Genomic DNA, 24,296 nt, shown 5'->3' with positions numbered 1-24,296 from the left:
GATATTGTAAGCGAGATCACTCAGAAGGGTAAAAATTAGTGATATTGGCCCTCATTCCGAGTTGATCGGTCGCAAGGCGAATTTAGCAGAGTTACACACGCTAAGCCGCCGCCTACTGGGAGTGAATCTTAGCTTCTTAAAATTGCGACCGATGTATTCGCAATAATGCGATTACTAACTACTTAGCAGTTTCAGAGTAGCTCCAGACTTACTCTGCCTGTGCGATCATTTCAGTGCTTGTCGTTCCTGGTTGACGTCACAAACACACCCAGCGTTCGCCCAGGCACTCCCACCGTTTCTCCGGCCACTCCTGCGTTTTTTCCGGAAACGGTAGCGTTTTCAGCCACACGCCCCTGAAACGCCGTGTTTCCGCCCAGTAACACCCATTTCCTGTCAATCACATTACGTTCGCCGGAGCGAAGAAAAAGCCGTGAGTAAAAATACTTTCTTCATAGTAAAGTTACTTGGCGCAGTCGCAGTGCGAACATTGCGCATGCGTACTAAGCGGATTTTCACTGCGATGCGATGAAAAATACCGAGCGAACAACTCGGAATGAGGGCCATTGTCAATACTCCAAACACTGAACTAGAATATATCATATTTATCTAATCTATCGAACAGGTGGGTTGATCTCCTGAATCCATCCCACTTTCCTAGTGAAGTGGGAAGTATGGGGAGATAATACATGAATCATGGGTCCGTAAGGAGTTGGCAGAGATCCACATCATTTGGCCTAATGACTAAAGAGCCCTGCCCACGGAGTGGCCATCTTCATATCCTTCTCCCAAAGAGGAGCATTTAAGTATATCTTCTCTTAAGCTGGGTACACACTGAAGCGACCAGCATTCATTCCAACATCGGAACGAATGCCCGTCAACGGTGATTGCCAGTACACATCATGTTCCGTCCTTCATTAGTATAAACTAGAGATGTGCGGTGGCAACTTTTCATGTTTTGGTTTTGGTTCTGGTTCCATGCTAGTGTTTTGGATCTGGATTGGTTTTGCCAAAACCACCATTTCGTGTTTTGGTTTTGGATTTGAATGATTTTTGAAAAAAACATAAAAACAGCTAAAATCTCAGAATTTAATGGTCATTTTGATCCTACGATATTAACCTCATTAACATTAATTTCTCTAAACGTCCTAGTGGATGCTGGGGACTCCGTCAGGACCATGGGGATTAGCGGCTCCGCAGGAGACAGGGCACAAAAATAAAGCTTTAGGATCAGGTGGTGTGCACTGGCTCCTCCCCCTATGACCCTCCTCCAAGCCCCAGTTAGGTTTTTGTGCCCGTCCGAGCAGGGTGCAATCTAGGTGGCTCTCTTAAGGAGCTGCTTAGAAAAAGTTTTAGGTTTTTTATTTTCAGTGAGTCCTGCTGGCAACAGGCTCACTGCATCGAGGGACTTAGGGGAGAGAAGTTCAACTCACCTGCGTGCAGGATGGATTGGCTTCTTAGGCTACTGGACACCATTAGCTCCAGAGGGAGTCGGAACACAGGTCTCACCCTGGGGTTCGTCCCGGAGCCGCGCCGCCGACCCCCCTTGCAGATGCTGAAGATTGAAGGTCCAGAAACCGGCGGCAGAAGGCTTTTCAGTCTTCATGAAGGTAGCGCACAGCACTGCAGCTGTGCGCCATTGTTGTCACACACTTCACACCATTAGGTCACGGAGGGTGCAGGGCGCTGCTGGGGGCGCCCTTGGCAGCAATGTATAATACTTTTTATGGCTAAAAAATACATCACATATAGCCTTTGAGGCTATATGGATGTATTTAACCCCTGCCAGATATCTCAAACTCCGGGAGAAAAGCCCGCCGGAATAGGGGGCGGGGCTTATTCTCCTCAGCACACAGCGCCATTTTCCTGCTCAGCTCCGCTGTGAGGAAGGCTCCCAGGACTCTCCCCTGCACTGCACTACAGAAACAGGGTAAAACAGAGAGGGGGGGCACTTTTTTTGGCGATATTTTAGATATTTAAGCTGCTATAAGGATACAACACTTATATAAGGTTGTTCCCATATATATTATAGCGCTTGGGTGTGTGCTGGCAAACTCTCCCTCTGTCTCCCCAAAGGGCTAGTGGGGTCCTGTCTTCAATAGAGCATTCCCTGTGTGTCTGCTGTGTGTCGGTACGTGTGTGTCGACATGTATGAGGACGATGTTGGTGTGGAGGCAGAGCAATTGCCGATAATGGTGATGTCACCCCCCAGGGAGTCGACACCGGAATGGATGGCTTTGTTTATGGAATTACGTGATAATGTCAGCACATTACAAAAATCAGTTGACGACATGAGACGGCCGGAAAACCAGTTGGTACCTGCCCAGGCGTCTCAGACACCGTCAGGGGCTGTAAAACGCCCTTTACCTCAGTCGGTCGACACAGACCCAGACACGGACACTGAATCTAGTGTCGACGGTGAAGAAACAAACGTATTTTCAAGTAGGGCCACACGTTATATGATCATGGCAATGAAGGAGGCTTTGCATATCTCTGATACTGCAAGTACCACAAAAAGGGGTATTATGTGGGGGGTGAAAAAACTACCTGTAGTTTTTCCTGAATCAGAGGAATTGAATGATGTATGTGATGAAGCGTGGGTTAACCCAGATAGAAAAGTGCTAATTTCAAAAAAGTTATTGGCATTATACCCTTTCCCGACAGAGGTTAGGGCGCGCTGGGAAACACCCCCTAAGGTGGATAAGGCGCTCACACGCTTATCAAAACAAGTGGCGTTACCGTCTCCTGATACGGCCGCCCTCAAGGATCCAGCTGATAGGAGGCTGGAAACTACCCTAAAAAGTATATACACACATACTGGTGTTATACTGCGACCAGCCATCGCCTCAGCCTGGATGTGCAGTGCTGGGGTGATCTGGTCGGATTCCCTGACTGAAAATATTGATACCCTGGATAGGGACAGTATTTTACAGACTTTAGAGCAATTAAAGGATGCTTTTCTTTATATGCGAGATGCTCAGAGGGATGTTTGCACTCTGGCATCGAGAGTAAGTGCGATGTCCATATCTGCCAGAAGAAGTTTATGGACACGACAGTGGTCAGGTGATGCGGATTCCAAACGGCATATGGAAGTATTGCCGTATAAAGGGGAGGAATTATTTGGCGTCGGTCTATCGGATCTGGTGGCCACCGCAACGGCCGGGAAATCCACCTTTTTACCTCAGACCCCCTCCCAACAGAAAAAGACACCGTCTTTTCAGCCGCAGTCCTTTCGGTCCTATAAGAACAAGCGGGCAAAAGGACAGTCATATCTGCCCCGAGGCAGAGGAAAGGGTAAGAGAGGGCAGCAAGCAGCTCCTTCCCAGGAACAGAAGCCCTCCGCGGGTTCTGCAAAGCCCTCAGCATGACGCTGGGGCTTTACAAGCGGACTCAGAAACGGTGGGGGGTCGACTCAAGAATTTCAGCGCGCAGTGGGCTTGCTCACAGGTGGACCCCTGGATCCTGCAGATAATATCTCAGGGTTACAGGTTGGAATTCGAGAAGTCTCCCCCTCGCCGGTTCCTAAAGTCTGCTCTGCCAACGTCTCCCTCAGACAGGGCGACGGTATTGGAAGCCATTCACAAGCTGTATTCTCAGCAGGTGATAGTCAAGGTACCCCTCCTACAACAGGGAAATTCCACACTATTTGTGGTACCGAAGCCGGACGGTTCGGTAAGACCTATTCTAAATCTGAAATCTTTGAACCTGTACATACAAAAATTCAAGTTCAAGATGGAGTCACTCAGAGCAGTGATAGCGAATCTGGAAGAAGGGGACTTTATGGTGTCCCTGGACATCAAGGATGCTTACCTGCATGTCCCAATTTGCCCTTCACATCAAGGGTACCTCAGGTTCGTGGTGCAAAACTGTCATTATCAGTTTCAGACGCTGCCGTTTGGATTGTCCACGGCATCTCGGGTCTTTACCAAGGTAATGGCCGAAATGATGTTTCTTCTACGAAGAAAAGGCGTATTAATTATCCCTTACTTGGACGATCTCCTGATAAGAGCAAGGTCCAGAGAACAGCTGGAGGACGGAGTAGCACTATCCCAAGTAGTGCTGCAACAACACGGGTGGATTCTGAATTTCCCAAAATCTCAGTTGACCCCGACAACACGTCTACTGTTCCTGGGAATGATTCTGGACACGGTTCAGAAAAAGGTGTTTCTTCCGGAGGAGAAAGCCAGGGAGTTATCCGAACTTGTCAGGAACCTCCTAAAACCAGGAAAAGTGTCTGTGCATCAATGCACAAGAGTCCTGGGAAAGATGGTGGCTTCTTACGAAGCAATCCCATTCGGCAGATTCCACGCACAAACTTTTCAGTGGGATCTGCTGGACAAATGGTCCGGATCGCATCTGCAGATGCATCAGCGGATAACCTTATCGCCACGGACAAGGGTGTCTCTTCTGTGGTGGTTACAGAGTGCTCATCTGTTACAAGGCCGCAGATTCGGCATACAGGACTGGGTCCTGGTGACCACGGATGCCAGTCTGAGAGGCTGGGGAGCGGTCACACAGGGAAGAAACTTCCAGGGAGTATGGTCAAGCCTGGAGATGTCTCTTCACATAAATATACTGGAGCTAAGAGCGATTTACAATGCTCTAAGCCTGGCAAAACCCCTGCTTCAGGGTCGGCCGGTGTTGATCCAGTCGGACAACATCACGGCAGTCGCCCACGTAAACAGACAGGGCGGCACAAGAAGCAGGAGAGCAATGGCAGAAGCTGCAAGGATTCTTCGCTGGGCGGAAGATCATGTGATAGCACTGTCAGCAGTGTTCATTCCGGGAGTGGACAACTGGGAAGCAGACTTCCTCAGCAGACACGATCTACACCCGGGAGAGTGGGGACTTCATCCAGAAGTCTTCCACATGATTGTGAACCGTTGGGAAAAACCAAAGGTGGATATGATGGCGTCTCGCCTCAACAAAAAACTGGACAGGTATTGCGCCAGGTCAAGAGACCCTCAGGCAATAGCTGTGGACGCTCTGGTAACACCGTGGGTGTTCCAGTCAGTGTATGTGTTTCCTCCTCTGCCTCTCATACCCAAAGTACTGAGAATTATACGGCAAAGGGGAGTAAGAACGATACTCGTGGCTCCGGATTGGCCAAGAAGAACTTGGTACCCGGAACTTCAGATGATGCTCACGCAAAATCCGTGGCCTCTACCTCTAAGACGGGACCTGATTCAGCAGGGACCGTGTCTATTCCAAGACTTACCGCGGCTGCGTTTGACGGCGTGGCGGTTGAACGCCGAATTCTAAGGGAAAAAGGCATTCCGGAAGAGGTCATCCCTACACTGGTTAAAGCCAGGAAGGAGGTGACTGCACAACATTATCACCGCATTTGGAGAAAATATGTTGCGTGGTGCGAGGCCAGGAAGGCCCCCACGGAGGAATTTCAATTGGGTCGATTCCTACATTTCCTGCAAACAGGATTGTCTATGGGCCTCAAGTTGGGGTCCATTAAGGTTCAAATTTCGGCCCTGTCGATTTTCTTCCAGAAAGAATTGGCTTCAGTTCCTGAAGTCCAGACTTTTGTAAAAGGAGTACTACATATACAGCCCCCGATTGTGCCCCCAGTGGCTCCGTGGGACCTTAATGTAGTTTTGGATTTTCTCAAATCCCATTGGTTTGAGCCACTCAAATCGGCGGATTTGAAATATCTTACATGGAAAGTAACCATGCTACTGGCCCTGGCTTCAGCCAGGAGAGTGTCAGAATTGGCGGCTTTATCGTATAAAAGCCCATATCTGATTTTCCATTCGGACAGGGCAGAACTGCGGACGCGTCCTCATTTTCTGCCTAAGGTGGTGTCAGCGTTTCACCTGAACCAGCCTATTGTGGTGCCTGCGGCTACTAGCGATTTGGAGGATTCCAAGTTGCTGGACGTTGTCAGGGCATTGAAAATATATATTTCAAGGACGGCTGGAGTCAGAAAATCTGACTCGCTGTTTATACTGTATGCACCCAACAAGCTGGGTGCTCCTGCTTCTAAGCAGACGATTGCTCGTTGGATTTGTAGCACAATTCAACTTGCACATTCTGTGGCAGGCCTGCCACAGCCTAAATCTGTCAAGGCCCATTCCACAAGGAAGGTGGGCTCATCCTGGGCGGCTGCCCGAGGGGTCTCGGCATTACAACTCTGCCGAGCAGCTACGTGGTCGGGGGAGAACACGTTTGTAAAATTCTACAAATTTGATACCCTGGCTAAAGAGGACCTGGAGTTCTCTCATTCGGTACTGCAGAGTCATCCGCACTCTCCCGCCCGTTTGGGAGCTTTGGTATAATCCCCATGGTCCTGACGGAGTCCCCAGCATCCACTAGGACGTTTAGAGAAAATAAGATTTTACTTACCGATAAATCTATTTCTCGTAGTCCGTAGTGGATGCTGGACGCCCATCCCAAGTGCGGATTGTCTGCAATACTTGTACATAGTTATTGTTACAAAAAAATCGGGTTGTTCTTGTTGTGAGCCGTCTGTTCAGAGGCTCCTACGTTGTCATACTGTTAACTGGGTTCAGATCACAAGTTATACGGTGTGATTGGTGTGGCTGGTATGAGTCTTACCCGGGATTCAAAATCCTTCCTTATTGTGTACGCTCGTCCGGGCACAGTATCCTAACTGAGGCTTGGAGGAGGGTCATAGGGGGAGGAGCCAGTGCACACCACCTGATCCTAAAGCTTTATTTTTGTGCCCTGTCTCCTGCGGAGCCGCTAATCCCCATGGTCCTGACGGAGTCCCCAGCATCCACTACGGACTACGAGAAATAGATTTATCGGTAAGTAAAATCTTATTTTCCAGTCTATTCTGAACACCTCACACCTCACAATATTGTTTCTCTTATGTCCTAGAGGGAAAAAGGACCATGGGGTATAGACGGGATCCGCAGGAGACATGGGCACACTATAAGACTTTTACTGGGTGTGAACTGGCTCCTCCCTCTATGCCCCTCCTCCAGACCTCAGATTCTATGCCCAGGTGAGACTGGACACACACTAAGGGAGCTCTACTGAGTTTCTCTGGAAAGACTTTGTTAGGCTTTTTTATTTTCAGGGAGACCTGCTGGCTACAGGCTCCCTGCTTCGTGGGACTGAGGGGAGAGAAGTTAGACCTACTTCTTCTGAGTTAAGGGCTCTGCTTCTTAGGCTACTGGACACCATTAGCTCCAGAGGGTTCGATCACTTGGTGCGCCTAGCTGCTTGTTAGCGGAGCCGCGCCGTCACCCCCCTCACAGAAGCCAGAAGAAAGAAGCCGGGTGAGTATTAGAAGAACAGAAGACTTCAGTGACGGCAGAAGACTTCAGTAACGAAGGTACAGCGCAGCAGTCGCGCTGCGCTCCATGCTCCCACACACCAACGGCACTCGCAGGGTGCAGGGCACTGGGGGGGAGCGCCCTGGGCAGCAAGTTACTGGAGCCTTTTTTCTACTGGCAAATATACATATTAGGGGTGCCCGGGCACTGTGTATGTACACCCGCCAGTATAGTATTTAAAAATTTTAGCGGGACTATAGTGCGTCGGGAAGGGGCGCGGCTTAGCCGCACAGCTTACCAGCGCCGTTTTCTCTACTCCACAGTGCATGCGGAGACACTGGCCCGGACCTCCACTCTCCTTACAAGTACAAGGAGCAAAACGGGGGGGGGGGGGGGGGGGGGGGGCACAGGCAATTGGTGCTATATATTTACAGCGCAGACATCATATATTATTTATTTAGTAGTATATGTGTGCTGGGGTGTGAGCTGTGTTCTCTCTACAGGCTTCCCTGTGGGTCTGCCCCCTTTAGCCAATGTGAGTGTGGGTGTGTCGGTACCGCGTGTCGACATGTCTGAGGCTGAGTGTTCCTCCCCGGAGGAAGTTACTGGGGGCGCGGAGAAGGATTTGGGAATGACTCTGTCGGCACAGCCGACTGCTGATTGGTTGAATATGTTGAGTACATTGAATGCAAATGTGGCGTTATTGTCTAAGAGGCTGGATAAATCTGATTCTCAGACACAAATGTGGAGATAATCCATGGAGGACGCTTTGTCTCAGGTACAGGCCCCCTCAGGGTCACAAAAATGTTCGTTTACCTAGATGGCAGATACGGATACCGACACAGACTCTGATTCCAGTGTCGACTTCAATGAGGCCAGTTTACATCCGAAATTGGTTGAGTATTCAGTACATGATTGTGGCTATTAAAGGTGATTTACATATTTCTGAAGTACCTGCCGTTCCAGGTACACGGGTTTGTTTGTATAAGGGAAAAAATCCTGAGGTGATATTCCCCCCCCCCCCCCCTCTCATGAACTGAACGCTCTTTGTGAAAAGGCTTGGGAGTCGCCTGACAAAAGGTGGCAGTTTCCCAAGAGAATTTTTATGGCATATCCTTTCCCCTCTGACGACAGGGAGAAATGGGAGTTGTCTCCCAATGTGGACAAGGCTCTGTCCTGACTGTCCAAAAAGGTGGTGCTTCCATCTCCTGACACGGCTGCCCTCAAGGATCCGGCGGATCGCAAGCAGGAGACGACATTGAAGGCCATTTTCGTCACTACTGGTGCACTCCTCAGGCCTGCCGTGGCGTCGGCATGGGTAAGTAGTGCTATTGCTAAGTGGGCTGATAATTTAGCATCTGACATGGATACCCTTGATAAGGATAACATTCTTTTGACTCTTGGTTATATCAGGGACGCTGCAGATTACCTAAAGGATGCGGCGAGGGATATTGGCCTCCTGGGATCAAGGGCCAATGCCATAGCGGTCTCGGCCAGGAGGGCGCTGTGGATTCATCAATGGAATGCTGATGCCGACTCCAAGAAAGCTATGGAAGCTCTCCCTTTTAAAGGTAGTGTCTTGTTTGGTGACGGCCTTGCTGACCTGGTGTCTACAGCTACTGCAGGTAAGTCATCTTTTCTTCCTTATGTTCCCGCACAACAGGAAAAGGCACCCCATTATCAGATGCACTCCTTTTGGCCTAATAAATACAAAAAAGGAAGGGGCTCGTCCTTCCTTGCTTCAAAGGGTAGAGGAAGGGGAGAAAGGTCGCCTTCTGTGTCTGGCGCCCAGGACTAAAAGTCCTCCACCGCCTCTGCCAAGTCCACCGCATGACGCTGGGGCTCACCTACGGGAGTCCGTGCCGGTGGGGGGCCGTCTCTAAATCTTCAGTCAGGTCTGGTTTCAATCGGGCCTGGATCCTTGGGTCTTAAACATAGTGTCCCAGGGGTACAAACTGGAGTTTCAGGAGATGCCCCCCGCCGCTTTTTCAAATCAGCCTTGCCAGTTTCTCTTCCAGAAAGAGAAGTAGTAAATGCTGCGATACAAAAGCTGTGTCAACAGAGGGTCATTGTCCCGGTTCCCCCGTCCCAACGGGGGGAAGGGTTCTAGTCGAGCCTCTTTGTCGTGCCAAAGCCAGACGGCTCGGTCAGACCGATTCTGAACCTAAAATCCCTCAATCCGTACTTGAAAACTTTCAAGTTTAAGATGGAATCTCTTCAAGCTGTGATTTCCAGCCTAGAAGGGGGGGATTTTATGGCGTCAGTCGACATAAAAGATGCCTACTTACACGTCCCGATATATCCTCCTCATCAGGCCTTCCTGAGATTTGCGGTGCAGGATTGTCATTACCAATTTCAGACGTTGCCGTTTGGGCTTTCCACGGCCCCGAGGGTCTTCACCAAGGTGATGGCGGAAATGATGGTACTCCTACGCAAGCAGGGTGTTCACCACAATTATCCCGTACTTGGACGATCTCCTGATAAAGGCGAGATCAAAAGAGCAGTTGCTAAGAAATGTGGAACTCTCCCTGACGGTACTGCAACATCATGGTTGGATTCTAAATTTGCCAAAGTCTCAGTTGATCCCAACAACTCGGCTGCCCTTCTTGGGCATGATCCTAGACACGGAACTACAGAGAGTGTTTCTTCCGGTGGAAAAAGCTCTGGAAATCCAGACCATAGTCAAGGAGATTCTGAAACCGGCAAGAGTGTCGATTCATCAATGCACTCGAGTACTAGGGAAGATGGTTGCGGCTTACGAAGCCATTCCATTTGGCAGGTTTCATGCCCGGGTGTTTCAGTGGGATCTGCTGAACAAATGGTCCGGGTCTCACCTGCACATGCACCGGAAAATAAGCCTATCTTCCAGGACCAGAATTTCTCTCCTGTGGTGGCTGCAAAGTTCTTACCTTCTAGAGGGACGCAGGTTCGGAATCCAGGATTGGGTCCTGCTGACCACAGATGCAAGTCTCAGAGGCTGGGGTGCAGTCACACAAGGAAGAAGTTTCCAGGGAAAATGGTCAAGCCAGGAATCTTGTCTCCACATAAATGTTCTGGAGTTAAGAGCCATTTACAACGGCCTTCTGCAAGCGAAAAACCTTCTTCAAGGTCTACCTGTCCTGATCCAGTCGGACAACATAACAGCGGTGGTGTACGTAAACTGCCAGGGCAGAACAAAGAGCAGGGCGGCAATGGCGGAGGCCACAAGAGTTCTCCGCTGGGCGGAACAGCACGTGAGCGCTCTGTCAGCAGTCTTCCTTCCGGGCGTGGACAACTGGGAAGCACACTTCCTCAGCAGACTCGATCTCCATCCAGGAGAGTGGGCCCTTCATCAAGAGGTATTTGCAGAAGTGACAAGGCGTTGGGGAATTCCTCAAATAGACATGATGGCGTCTCGCCTCAACAAGAAGCTTCCAAGGTATTGTACCAGGTCAAGGGACCCCCAAGCCAGTGCAGTGGACACCCTGGTAACTCCGTGGGTGTTTCAGTCGGTGTATGTGTTCCCCCCACTTCCTCTCATTCCAAGAGTGTTGAGGATCATAAGACGAACAAGGGTTCAGGCAATACTCGTCGTTCTAGATTGGCCACGGAGTGCCTGGTATCAGGATCTTCAGGAATTGCTCATAGAAGATCCTTGGCCGCTTCCTCTCAGAGAGGACCTGTTACTGCAGGGGCCATGCGTGTTTCCGGACTTACCACGGCTGCGTTTGATGGCGTGGAGGTTGAACGCCAAATCCTAGCTCGTAAAGGTATTCCCAGGGAAGTCATCCCCACTCTCCTTAAGGCTAGAAAGGAGGTCACGGCGAAGCATTATCACCGTATTTGGAGAAAATATGTGTTGTGGTGTGAAACCAAAACAGCTCCTGCAAAGGAGTTTCAGCTGGGTCGTTTCCTCCATTTTTTGCAGGCAGGCATGGATGCAGACCTGAAATTGGGTTCTATCAAAGTGCAGATTACGGCTTTATCTATTTTCTTTCAAAAAGAATTGGCCGCCCTTCCTGAAGTTCAGACTTTCGTGAAGGGAGTGCTGCATATCCATCCTCCGTTTGTGCCACCTGTGGCACCGTGGGACCTTGAAGTGGTGTTACAGTTCTTATGTCACACTGGTTTGAACCTTTGCGAAAGCTTGAGTTAAAGTTTCTCACTTGGAAAGTGGTCATGCTTTTGGCCTTGGCGTCTGCCAGACGAGTGTCAGAATTGGCGGCTTTGTCTCACCCCATGGTCCTTTTGGAGTCCCCAGCATCCTCTACGGACTAGGAGAAAAGGATTTACCGGTAGGTATTAAAATCCTATTTTTTATGCAATAAATGTGATTGGAATATATGCGCTCTCTTTAGATACTTAATTGTTACATAATTATAGTTCACCTCAAGCTATTAAGTGGGAGCAGCTTGTTCCAACGGTTGGCGATCAGTATAGCTTATTGAGATTGAAAAATTAGGATACCTGTTGATGTATTCTTTTTATTGTTGCGCCTGGATTACTGTATAAGCACAGACGCACAGAGGGATTTTAATTTTTATTGGCCCTTCTGAGCACCTGTGTGTACAAAAAGTGTTTTTATTGATTTATATTTGGGATGGGCGTGTCCAAGTGCAAATCTAATTGCTGTTTTGCACTAAGCTATCCAGCATGTGTAGGCAACATGCAAAAACAGCCATTATTTACCCTGCATGCAAAAATAATAAATGTATTTGCTTCCCTTACATTGCAACATGGTTTGTTCCAGGTGCAAAGTTACTTGTAATTAATATTTTTGCTTTGCTTCCAATGCAGAATCAGGCCCATTATCTCTACCCATCTACCATTCTTACACACAGGGCTGCCATCGGGGGGAGCTGGCGAGTCCCTGGCCCAGACAGAGAAGTGGGCCTGCCCCGGTTTCTACCGCCGATATGTGCAGAGCTGCACTAGGCTGTGCAGAAACAGTGGGCCGATGCTCAGGGAGGACTTCTTAAAAACGAGCCTTCCCTGTGCATCGTCCATCTGTGAATTATTCCTGCAGGTCCGTGGCATTCCTCCTATATGTTACGTGATGACGTACTTATTCATGAGATTTTCTCCCTCCTGTATATCCTAATCCTACAAAGTTTTCTTTCTTTTTTTGTTTGGAATGCTCACGTTGTTATTGTTATTTATCTTTCATGATTGAATTTCTCGCTGTGGCTATTTAAAGCTACCACTGTTCGAGTATACAGTCTCACTTGGCTGTCTGAAGTCCAGAGTGGCCAAAAGAGCCACCATTTTTATACAGTGCGATGAAGCACTTCTTTTTTAGGATCCAGGTGCTAGATACATGTTTTGGTGGGGATGGAGTGCTAGAAACAAGACTAAATGGATGGGAAGATTAATAAATATACTGTACCTCAGTCAGTATATTTGCCATTTTTGAAGTCACAGTTAACTGAATAATTGGTTCTGATATATTGGTGCAATATCTGTCTTTACTATTGTAAATACATTTATTCTTTTTTGTCTGATTGTAAGCTTCTTGGGTCCTTTTGGAGAAGATATAAATAAAATTATTAATAGTATTATTATTATTATTATTATTATTATTACTCCCCAGTTTTTAAGTTAAGATCTTAAGAGATTAATAGTGGTTTTTATTTTTTTTATTCAGCCTGCTGTGGTCAAGGAGAAGTACAAGAGGAAAGGACATACAGACTCTTTACCTTTAAACACAGAGGAATGGGCTGGCTTTGATTGTCCTGATGAAGTCAGAGATGCATTTAAGCTTGATACATCTTGCCAAGTCATAAACAGGAGCACCATCGTAAAGCCTGTAAGTTAATAATTCTCTTTGACCAGTAGGGGGCACAGGTAGCTGCAGTCCAATTGGGAATGAGTAATGATACAATTTGTGTATGAAATGGACCAATACAGTTACAATCAGCCAGAAGTGTTATTAGGGGAGCGCAGACCACACTGGGTGACCCCATCCATAGGGGTGACGATAACGTCACAGCCGGCTCTCGGTCACTGTAGGGGAGCCGCCACTGCAGCAGGAAGGCTTTCCCTCTCCCCTGCTGCTATAGGTAAGAGAGGGAGAGAGGGTTCATTCTTTATTAATAACTAGCTGAATACCCGTGCTTCGCTACAGAATTTAAAGAATAATGCCAATCTTTGTCAGGTCGCACCTCTGGGCTTCCCCGGATTGATGCTGTCAAAATGCTGGTGCTGAGGAGAATAATCCGCCTCCTTCTCTGCCCCGTCCCGCCTCTGATGCTGCCCTCCTCAGTGCTGTTAATGCTGATATGACAGACCAAGCTCTGCCCGCTGTATGTTAAATATGTAAGGTTTTTCAAAGGGCCCCAGGTCTCCTTGCTTAGCTTCTCGCTCTCCTTAGGGCTCCTCCTTTGAGGTAAAAAGGTAAAGATTTTTGCACACTTAAGGTCACTGGGAGAGCTGTCTGTAGCCTTTACACAGCAGATAAGCAGTTGCTGACTATCAAGCTTTCCAGGAACAAAGCATTGGTGCCCCTTCCCCCCCCTCCCACCCCCACATGGAAATCTTACCGCAATAAGACTATGCGCCCATCTTCAAGTTTAAGTTCACTACCCAACCCCTAAATGAATTAGCGTGAAGATACATAGCCTATATGTTAATGGACAGTCTAAGGAACAATTTTCAAAATACGATCAGCTTAGCGACCCCGAAAACTATGGATTTGACACTAATCTCGGTCATTTTGTATATTTCATTTTTCACCCCTTCTCACCCCCCGTGCTGATCGGAGCTGAACTTGGACTTAAACGGCATCGGAAGTGTCACTATTCATCTCTGCGACCCTGAAAACTGGATTTTTACATGTCACCCCCTTCCCGACCCCCACCCCTAGGGGTGCTAGGGGTGTCTTACCCCCACAGTATTTATTTCCAGATTGTAAGTCATATGTGTACCAAGTTTGGTGTAAATTGCTCCAGGCATTCCAGAGTTATGCTGGAACATACACACACACATCTATTTTTATATATACAGGTTGAGTATCCCTTATCCAAAATTCAAAATCCCACATTTTTGGGTCCCCTACTGAGATAATTACATATATATTCTATATTATGTGTATATATAGATATATTATATAGATATAAAATAAAATATCTCTATATATGTGTCATTATCTCAGTAGGGGACCCAAAAATGTGAGATTTTGAATTTTGGATAAGGGATGCTCAACCTGTATATACTGTAGATAATAAGGCCAAGAAGGGATGGTTCTTTTTGTCGTGCTGGTCAGTAAGTGCTGAAATACTTGTGTATTTATTACTGTTTCTTTTTTTTAATTATTATTATTATTATTATTATTATTATTATTATTTAATTTATGACCATATTTCCATATGCTTTTGTCTACAACTTCTATGTTATTTGGGCCGTTATTGATTATACAAACCAAATCCATTAACGGATCTCATGTAACAGTAAAGTTTAATGTTAAAATAAATGTCATTTTGATGTAGTTATTAAATGGTCTATTTCTTTCTAAATTTTCACTTTAACTATATGAAACTACGCAAATACATTTAGGCTGTGCTTATTATATTGTGTGTCATTTAAATGTACAATTGTAATTTTGCCAGTTGTTTACATCACTACTATTACAGGTTGAGTATCCCATATCCAAATATTCCAAAATACGGAATATTCCGAAATACGGAATTTTTTGAGTGAGATAGTGAAACCTTTGTTTTTTGATGGCTCAATGAACACAAACTTTGTTTAATACACAAAGTTGTTAAAAATATTGTATTAAATGACCTGCAGGCTGTGTGTATAAGGTGTATATGAAACATAAATGAATTGTGTGAATGTAGATACACTTTGTTTAATGCACAAATTTATAAAAAATATTGGCTAAAATGACCTTCAGGCTGTGTGTATAAGGTGTATATGTAACATAAATACATTCTGTGCTTAGATTTAGGTCCCATCACCATGATATCTCACTATGGTATGCAATTATTCCAAATACGGAAAAATCCCATATCCAAAATACCTCTGGTCCCAAGCATTTTGGATAAGGGAAACTCAACCTGTATTTCATATATATATTGAAATTAATCACTGCTGCATAGCTATGATTTGGGTTAAATATATCACACTTACTGTGCCTTGTGGGGGGGGGGGGGGGGGGTGGTAGGGCTGTGGCCCCACAAATAACATCATTGCAGTACTGCTTTGACCATTTCAATAACGGTATATGTAGGAGAGTTGTCTTTTCTCCTGGGAGCCAAGGAAACTCCTTCAGAATTGGAAATCTGGAGGGTATCTTTAAGCACATTGAATATGTTGGAGAGACAGAGAACATTGTTTACTACTAACTTTGCATTTACAGATGTGTCCTCAGACTCCTCATACACCGAGATTCTTTACACAATACAGTGTGCGACACCCGGCATGAGTGAGATCCATTGAGATGAGTCAGGGCTATCTTAACAGCATTGTAAACCCCGGGCAAAGCAGTGTATCCCCTATCCATACATTCACGGGAGTAAATTAAAAAAGATTACGCCTCTTGCGGTCCCACGCTGTCTCTCCACATGCTTCCATACAGTGAATGGCTGTCAGCACTTTGATTGGTGGATAGCTCTTCTACCCATCCACCAATCAGCATGCTGACAGCCATCCAATGTTGCCTGGCTGTTCTCATTGGGTGTACTGGAATTCACAGTTAGAGCTGCTGGGCAGCATTCTCTACATGCCTCCAAAGAAGCTCTGGAGGCACAAGCCTGGTAGCAGCAAATGTCTCTCGGCCCATCCTGCTCCTGCTCGTAGGCCCCTAGAATCATGGAGCCCTGGATAGCTATACATTATGCTGGCCCTGGTCTTAGTGGCATTGCAGATACAGCAAAAATTCACTCTGAATTTACAAGATATGCTAGGCTGCAACCACACAGGAACTGATTTTACACACGTGTGACTGAGTTGCACACAGATGTACAAATATTCCAAACATGTGGGCCTGAGTTGTAAGCAGTGCCGATATTCATAGAGTTGAGCGATTATTGGCTGACCCTCCCCCTCTAACCCGCTAACCCTCCCTTATCGCAGTCTAAACCTAACCCTCTCCCCATCCCCCACCACCTAACCCTAACCCTCCACAGTGTTACCTAAACCTAACACACCCTTCTCGCAGCCTAGAGTTAACCCTCCCCTAACCCCTGCAGCCTATCCTTAATCCTCCCTGGGGGGTGCCTAAACCTAACCCCCCCACCCCAAATCCTAAACCTAACCTCCTCTTCCCGCATCCTAACTCTAACCTTCCCCCCGCAGCCTAAACCTAAACAGCCCCCCACTCCCCCACGGCTTACTGTACTTTTCCGGTGGCCCGGCAGTCACTCGATCAGGACTCCTGCTGTGGGGATGCTGGTGCGTGGATTGTGTCCTCATTTAGGGATTGTGTCCTCATTTGGGATGCTGAGCAGTGTTGGGATTCCGGGGTCGATATTTTGACTGCTGGGATCCCAACTGTCAGGATCCTGACCGGATTCCCAAGGTGCCAGTGTCTCAATTCTCACAGACATTCTGCACGACCATAGAGTTACTAGAACATTTAAATGGCCTGCAACCAATGCTCCGTATTTGTACACAGTTGCTTGAATCTGCAAAGCCGCCTGTGGAAGTCTCAATACAAATATCGGCAGCTGCAACATTAACATATTCTCGCACATCCACTGCATACACATTGACAGCAATGATGGCTGTGTGTACGCTAGCAATGCAGTCTTTTATTTCTGCGAATAAGACACATTTATAGCTAAAAAAATGCAGCCAACTCGCTGCATTAGTGATCATCATGGTGAACATCATATATAATACATAGAGCATCTTAGTGACCGCTATACAAAACAGAGCATACTAATGACCACCATACAATATAGAGAGCAGCTTAGTGTCAAATATAACTACATCCTAATAGTCAACATACAATACAGAGAGCATCCAAGTAAAAGTCACACAATACAGAAAGCTTACCACTGACTGACACACAATACAGAGAGCATCCAGTGACCACTATGTAATAAAAAACAACCTAATGTCCAGAATACAATACAGAGAGCAATTTAGTGTAAAATAAAAACTGCATCCTAGTGGCCATCATACAATAAAAATATTTTCCAAGAGGCAGCCATACAATACAGATATCGTCCCAGTGGCCATCATAAAATACAAAGCATCCTTGTGGGTGAAATACAAGACATAAAGCTTTCTAGTGACCTCCAAATAATATAGAGAGCAGAGGCGTAACTAGCACGGGGCGAGCAGGGCACATGCCCTGGGCGCCGTGATAGCCCCAGCAGAGGGGGGCGCCACCGGCACCTGCACGGCTTGTTCACCCCATGCTGCCTGCAGCTGCTACTTGTGCCCAGTCCGCCAGCGCTGCTATGGGCCCTCCAGACGTGTTGTGTCGTCCTGGGCCCTCCCTCTATTCATTGCACTCGCAGAGGCGGGCAGGAGAGTGCAATGAATAGAGGGAGGGCCCAGGACCTGTCGTTTTCCTCCCGCCCGCCGTTGTGAGCGGCTGAGCGCCAGTGTGCGCCGCAAAGGAAGGCCCCCGCCACGGACCTGCCGTCTGCCTCCCGGCCGCAGCTGTGACTGAGCGTCAGTGTGCGCAGACAAGGAGGGCCCCGGTCCGGACCTGCCACCCGCCCGCTGACAATGATGGAGGGGTAAGCTGCAAGCACAAATGTGCGTGTCCACTGTCCAGCAATGGAAGGGTGTGTGTGTGATATTGGAGGGGTAAGCAGGGGTATGTTTGTGTGTGTGTGTGTTTCCAGCAATGGAGGGGTTTGTGTGTGTTTTTGGAGGGGTAAGCAGGGGCATGTGTGTGTGTGCATGTGTCCAGCAATGGAGGGGTAAGCAGGCATGTATGTATGTTGCTGGAGGGGTAAGCAGGGGTGTGTGTGTGTGCGTGTGCCTGTTTGTGTGTCCAGCACTGGTTGGGTAAGAAAGTGTGTGTTTGTGTGTGTACTGCCTGGAGGGGTAAGCAGGAGTATGCGTGTGTTTGTGTGTATGTCTTCTATGTGTGTGTTTATTTTCTATCTGTGTGGATATTTGTGTGTATGTGTTCAGTGTGTTTGCGTATAATTGTATATTTTCTGTGTATGTGTTTCATGTGTGTGTTTTATGTGTAGGTGTGTGTGTATGTATGTATGTATATATATATATATATATATATATATATATAAATATATATATATATATATAATGTATGTAGGTCGAAGTAGCAGCACTTCTCCACAGACCCGGAAGTATATATATATATATATATTTTAATTAGCAGACAGCAGCAGCACGTAGGAAGGAGGACTCACCGAAGACCAGAGGAGGAGCGGAGACATGCGCACCAGCTGAAGAGACGCGAGGGAGCGAGCCGCAGGACCAGGAGAGGACCAACGCCAGGGAGGAGCTGCCTGTGCCTGTCACCAGAGCGACCAGAGCCGTCCGCGCTGAGTGGAGAAGATGCCGCAGAAGAGGAGGAGTCCAGCTAGCTTCAGGACCGGAGAAGGACATCCAACCTTCAGTGGAGCGGGACCGTGCAGCAAGGGAGGAGACTGACCAGCAACGGGAGCACCGGCATCGTGGAGGACAGCCGCTTACCGGAGCAAGGACCCGCAGAAGACCCAGGCTGGCTTAAAGAAGACGGTGCGGAACAGCGGGGAGGACGGCGCACATCAGGATCCTGCAGCAGGAGAGAAGATCCCCCTTCAGAGCGCAGCAGACCACTCTGAAAAGGGTGCATCTCCGGTACGGTGCTCTGCATCCCGGGTGGCGCCGAAGACGCGGAGTGTCGGAGGTGGCAGAAGTGCCGCAGCTTGGGGTGAGAAACCGCTGCAACACTTCCGCTGCTAAACTCTGCAATTAGTCAATTAAGGGGGTAGGCTCCCCTCACCACACTGCCACACAGGCCTTGTTCATTAAGGGGGTAGGATCCCCTCACTCTATAATGTGAATTTTGGCTCATACTGTGTGCTATAATGTGAATTTTGGCTCATACCGTGTGCTATAATGTGAATTTCGGCTCATAACATGTGCTATAATGTGAATTTTGGCTCATACCGTGTGCTATAATGTGAATTTCGGCTCATACCGTGTGCTATAATGTGAATTTTGGCTCATTCTGTGTGCTCTAGGGGTATATTCAATTGAAGTCAAAAACTGCCGTCTGTCGAAAAGACGGCAGTTTTTGACTTTTTAAGGTCAAATCGTGATTCGACCTATTCAATATTTTCGACAAGTCGATGAATTCGACTTGTCGAAAAGCATGTGGATCGGCGGAATAGCTGCCGATCCACGTGCTTGTGTCGAAAACGGGGCCAAAACAGACAGGTTTTGGCTCCCTTTTCGACCATCTCAGTCCGACATCAAAAGATGTCGGACTGAGATGCGGACCCAGAGGAGGAGAGGGGGGAGAGCCGCAGGGAGACGGGGGACTGCCGCGGGCAGCCAGAGGAGATCACCGCTACAGCACAGCGCTGCAGCATGATGTCACACAGCCGCGCCGCTCACGGCATCGTCCACCCGGCTCCAGCAAGCTTGCTGGAGCCGGGTGGACACTGCTGTGAGGTTGGGCGGCTGTGTGACATCCTTCTGCAGTGCTACTGTAGCGCTGATCTCCTCTGGCTGCCGGCGGCTGTCCCCCACGGCTCCCTTCCCCCCCTCTCCTCCTCTGCGTCACTCATCTCAATTCGACTTGAAAAAGTCGAATTGAGATGAGATTTGAATAGGGGTTGTCGGATCCATTCTGACAAATGCATGTCGGAATGGATCCGACTTCAATTGAATATACCCCATAATGTGAATTTTGGCTCATACCGTGTGCTGTAATGTGAAAGGGGCACCAGTACTAGATAGTATAAGGAGACCTACTATGTTGAAGGACACGCCCCCTTTTTAGTGACCACACCCCTTTTGCATAATTGCAACCTTCACTGTTTCATTCCCTCTTCAAAAATTCCACTTCGACCACTGCACCTACATCTATACATACACACCCTGATATCTTTATATACAGTGACACCGGTGGTGTGCGCACATACTTTCCTTTTTTTTTCTTTAGTTTAGTTTTTGGGGAAGGAGGGGGGGGTGCCATTATTGATCTTGCCCTGGGCTCCAAAAACCATAGCTACGCCTCTGATAGAGAGCATCCTACAAAGTAGAGCATCTTAATGACCATTATGCAATATAGAGAGCAGCCTAGTAAAAAATACATCTGAAAGTTGGCCATATAATATAGGGAGCAATATAGTGATCAACTTACAAAATAGAGCATCCTAATGGTCACCATTTACTGCCTAGTGACAAATATGGACTGCAGAAAGCATCCTAGTGATCAATATACAATCAAGAGCCGATCCCAGATAGTCGCACTATTGTGTCATCCATACAAACGTTGTTTGCTCTGGTGACTCCATACATTAAGAAACATGACACCAGGTTTCTTAAGGCCATCCCTGCTGAGGAAAGACTGGTGACAAGCCTATGCTTCATATCTACTGCAAGTCCCTGGCTGATTTCAAGTTTGGCTCCCTCATCTCTCCGCAAGCTTTGGGACTCATCATCCCTGAGACCTGCAAAGCCATCATACGTGTGCTGCAGTGGCAATACCTCAAGGTAAGAAAAAATTAGACCATTGTGTAACGTAAACATGTTTTTATTTTCATTAAACTCACTGCAATGTGCAGAATGGGAAACTAGAAGTGCCAAACATATTAATTGGCCAGCAATTTGTGAACAACATGGACATTTGGTTAAGCATATAAAAAACCTACAGTTATATGCAAAAACATTTTTTCAATATTTTTAGGAAAAAAACATTTAAAGAAAACATTAGGGGGCTTTTAAACAAAATGTAGACAGACATATACAGTAAAGTGGAGTGAGATAAAGCACTCACCAATCAGCTTCTTTCAAAATCACAGGTTGATGTATCACACAGTGCATCCTAATGGTCACCATTTACTGGAGAAGTTGCCTGTAACGACCAATTACTGCCTATACTATTACAGAATGCAATTGTAAATGATAGGTAGAAATAGATTGTTTGTTATGGGCAACTTCTCCACTGGCCCACTTCTCCACACTGTTTTATACGTCTACCTCAGCAGCTGATTGGCAAGTGCTTTATGTCTCTCCACTTTAGAAATATCTCCCATTGAAATTTGGGGTCACCGGGGTTGTCATCCTGTGAGCCATAGTGCAACATTCTGCTATAAATAACAGCATACTGTAGGTGTGTTGTTACTGCACCATGTGTTGGGAGGACCAGGGACGTGCAGGCAGGGGAGGCAGTGCCTCCCCTGTCATACTGATTAAAATAATAAAAAGAAGATACATAAGACACATATTCTGTGTCATATGTATGCTCTTTATATTATTATAATCATTTTAATCTGTTTAAATAGTTTGGGAGGCACTGATAGCTAGTGCCTCCCGTAGACTGTGGGAACGGGACAAAGCAGGGGGCGGGGCCAAGCTCTGGGCTGTAAAAGCCCATTAGAAATTAAGGGGAATGCGGCACTTATACAAGTGCCTCGCTGGCAGGGAAAGCACGCCCCTGCCAGCGAGGCACATGTGATTGGACAGCGGATCCAGCTCTGGATCCGCTGGTCCAATCACACATAAGCGGCGGGGAGAAGCGGCGGCGGGACCCGGAAGTTACTGCTGCACAGGAGAGGACCGGGAGCGGCGGCGTGCACACGCTGGATGACAAGCGGGCTCTCCGGATCGCCCTGGACCAGCTCTCCCTGCTGAAGACAAGAGCCAGAAGAGCGGTGATGGATGTGCGAGAGTGCGGAGCCCCTGCTTCGGCCCGTGTGACGGAGGCGCTGCTGCTGCTGTGTCACGGCCGCTGCTGCTTCGGCTCCCAGGGGACTTGTGTACAGTCTGCCCACCTGCTGCCCTCGTCTACCTGCTGCTTGGTCCCATGTGGGTGCTGCTGTACAAAGAGTGTGTGTGTGTGTCATATGGTGATGATGCCCTGCCAGTGCCACACAAAGCTCTCTCCTCCTCACACAGCCCCCCCACAGCTCCCCCCCCCCCCTCAGATCCCCACACACAGCCCTGCCCGCCCCTCCTCACATAGATTGTATTTGGTTGGGGAGGGGAAGAAGCCCCCGTGCCTCACCGGTCCGTGCCCTCACCGCACGTCACTGCGGAGGACGATGTTTGGGGCTGAGGATGCCCTGGTCTAAATGTATAAGGCCAGTGCCGCCTTATGACATGAGTGTCTTCTGACAATTTGCCAGCTAAACTCATATTTTAAAGGCCATCATTGTGCCTAATGTATCCCACTCGTCTGGGGGCTTCCTGAGCCCGTGGACAGAATTTGGTGTGTCAGCAGTAAGTTGTCCTCTTGAGCCTCACTTTGCTTCGGCGCTGTGGGTTGGCCATTCTGATTGGCTCCCTTTCCATGTGTAGGCTTGATATGAAACTTCCTTGAGACAGCTCCGAAGCATCCTTATTAGCTGTACGGTATTAAAAAATACAAAAAGAGTACAATAAGTGTACATGGTATGTTGATGTGATATATAATGAAAACACTGACATTTTATTCCTTTTTTCTAGTTCCCTACAACTGTGGAGGAGTGAAAAAGTATTGAAAAATGTAAAGGCTGCTGAAATTTCCCAAACTGTGAAGAAGTTATAGATGGGAAGCATGTGCGCATACCACCACCTCCCAACAGCGGATCCTATTATTACAACTATAAAGGGTTCTTTAGCATTATACTCAATGCTAACTATGATTGTATTTTTGTGTACACTGGAAAGAATGGCAGAGCTTCAGACGGTGGTTCCTATCAGCAGACAGCATGCTACGATAAACTATTGTCCAACACTCTGAATATACCATCTAAGCATCTGTTTGTCTTTGTGGCTGATGAGGCTTTTGCTTTACATGAAAATGTTATGAAGCCATACCCACAAAAGACTCTTGCCAAACAGAGTCAGATTTTTAATTATAGACTTTCAAGAGGTAGGCGGTATTTGGAGATCACTTTTGTAATAAATTCTGCATTTTCTTTGGAGCCATAAATCTGCGTGTGGAGAAGATTAACTGGGTGGTAATGGCATACAGTGTATTACACAATTGTCTACACTCTAAGGCCGATCATCAAAGGCCTACTAGCACAGTTATGTAAGATCAAGTGGAGCATTCAGAGAAGGGAATAGATGGACCCCACTTGCTAAAACTAGTACACTCAGTGCAAAGCTGACCTGGGAGGACTACATGGCATATTTCAATGGTGTGAGGGCAGTACCATGGCTTTATTAAATAGTTTAAAAATTTGACAATTTTGTGCTACAAAATGGTACTCTGAGTGTGTTTGTGTAGTGGTTTCACTTACCATCGCCATGCCGATAGATTCCCCCTCATCTTCATTGTCCCCTTCAACCAGGTTGATTAAATGGGACACGTATGATGGCTTTGCAGGTCTCAAGGATGATGTGTCCCAAAGCTTGCGGAGAGATGAGGGAGCCAAACTTGAGATCAGCCAGGGATTTGCAGTAGATATGAAGCATAGGCTTGTCACCAGTCTCTCCTCAGCACGGATGACCTTCCGTAACCTTGATCCATGGTGAATATCAGCAGATTTTAATACCATGTAAACATCGCCCTGGATCTCCTTGATGCCAGACATTTTTTGTGTTCCTTTAAAAAAGCACGGTGTGGAAGTTTTACATAATTTTCTTTACCGAATCCACGTCCGATTCACAATGGTATAGCTTGCTAATGGAAAGGTGCGGCAGGTTTAACTTTCCTGGTGTAATCTTTGGAGCGTACTCTCCACAAACAATCATGTTGCCAGTACACTTCTAAGAATTCCTTCACAAATTCAGTGTTCTTTTCCAATGACATTTTAACTTTAATAAAGGACACAAAATAACTACTACAAATTGTGACATTATAATACCAAACCAACATAATAACTCAAAAACTGTCTGAATATAATGTTTATTTTCAAATCTGTCTTTTGAAGTTTAAATTAATGTTTTCATTGTTAAAGTTTTTTGTTGTTGGAAGTTTAGATTTTTATTTTC

General features: G+C 47.1%; 1 protein-coding gene across 3 annotated transcripts in view; it reads left to right on the top strand.

Annotated features, from left to right (window-relative positions):
* CFAP46 (cilia and flagella associated protein 46) overlaps positions 1–24,296 on the top strand; it is a 798,890-nt gene that overhangs the window by 554,085 nt on the left and 220,509 nt on the right. For all 3 annotated transcript variants that reach the window (XM_063962013.1, XM_063962014.1, XM_063962012.1), the window contains exon 32: positions 12,874–13,035. In XM_063962013.1, the coding sequence (XP_063818083.1) occupies positions 12,874–13,035 (162 nt within the window). The remainder of the gene's footprint in view (positions 1–12,873; positions 13,036–24,296) is intronic.

The sequence above is a fragment of the Pseudophryne corroboree genome, chromosome 3 (genome assembly GCF_028390025.1).
Source record: "Pseudophryne corroboree isolate aPseCor3 chromosome 3, aPseCor3.hap2, whole genome shotgun sequence".
Lineage (NCBI taxonomy): Eukaryota > Metazoa > Chordata > Amphibia > Anura > Myobatrachidae > Pseudophryne > Pseudophryne corroboree.
Note: the sequence above shows the minus strand (reverse complement) of the source record. Positions and strands in the feature narration are given on the sequence as shown.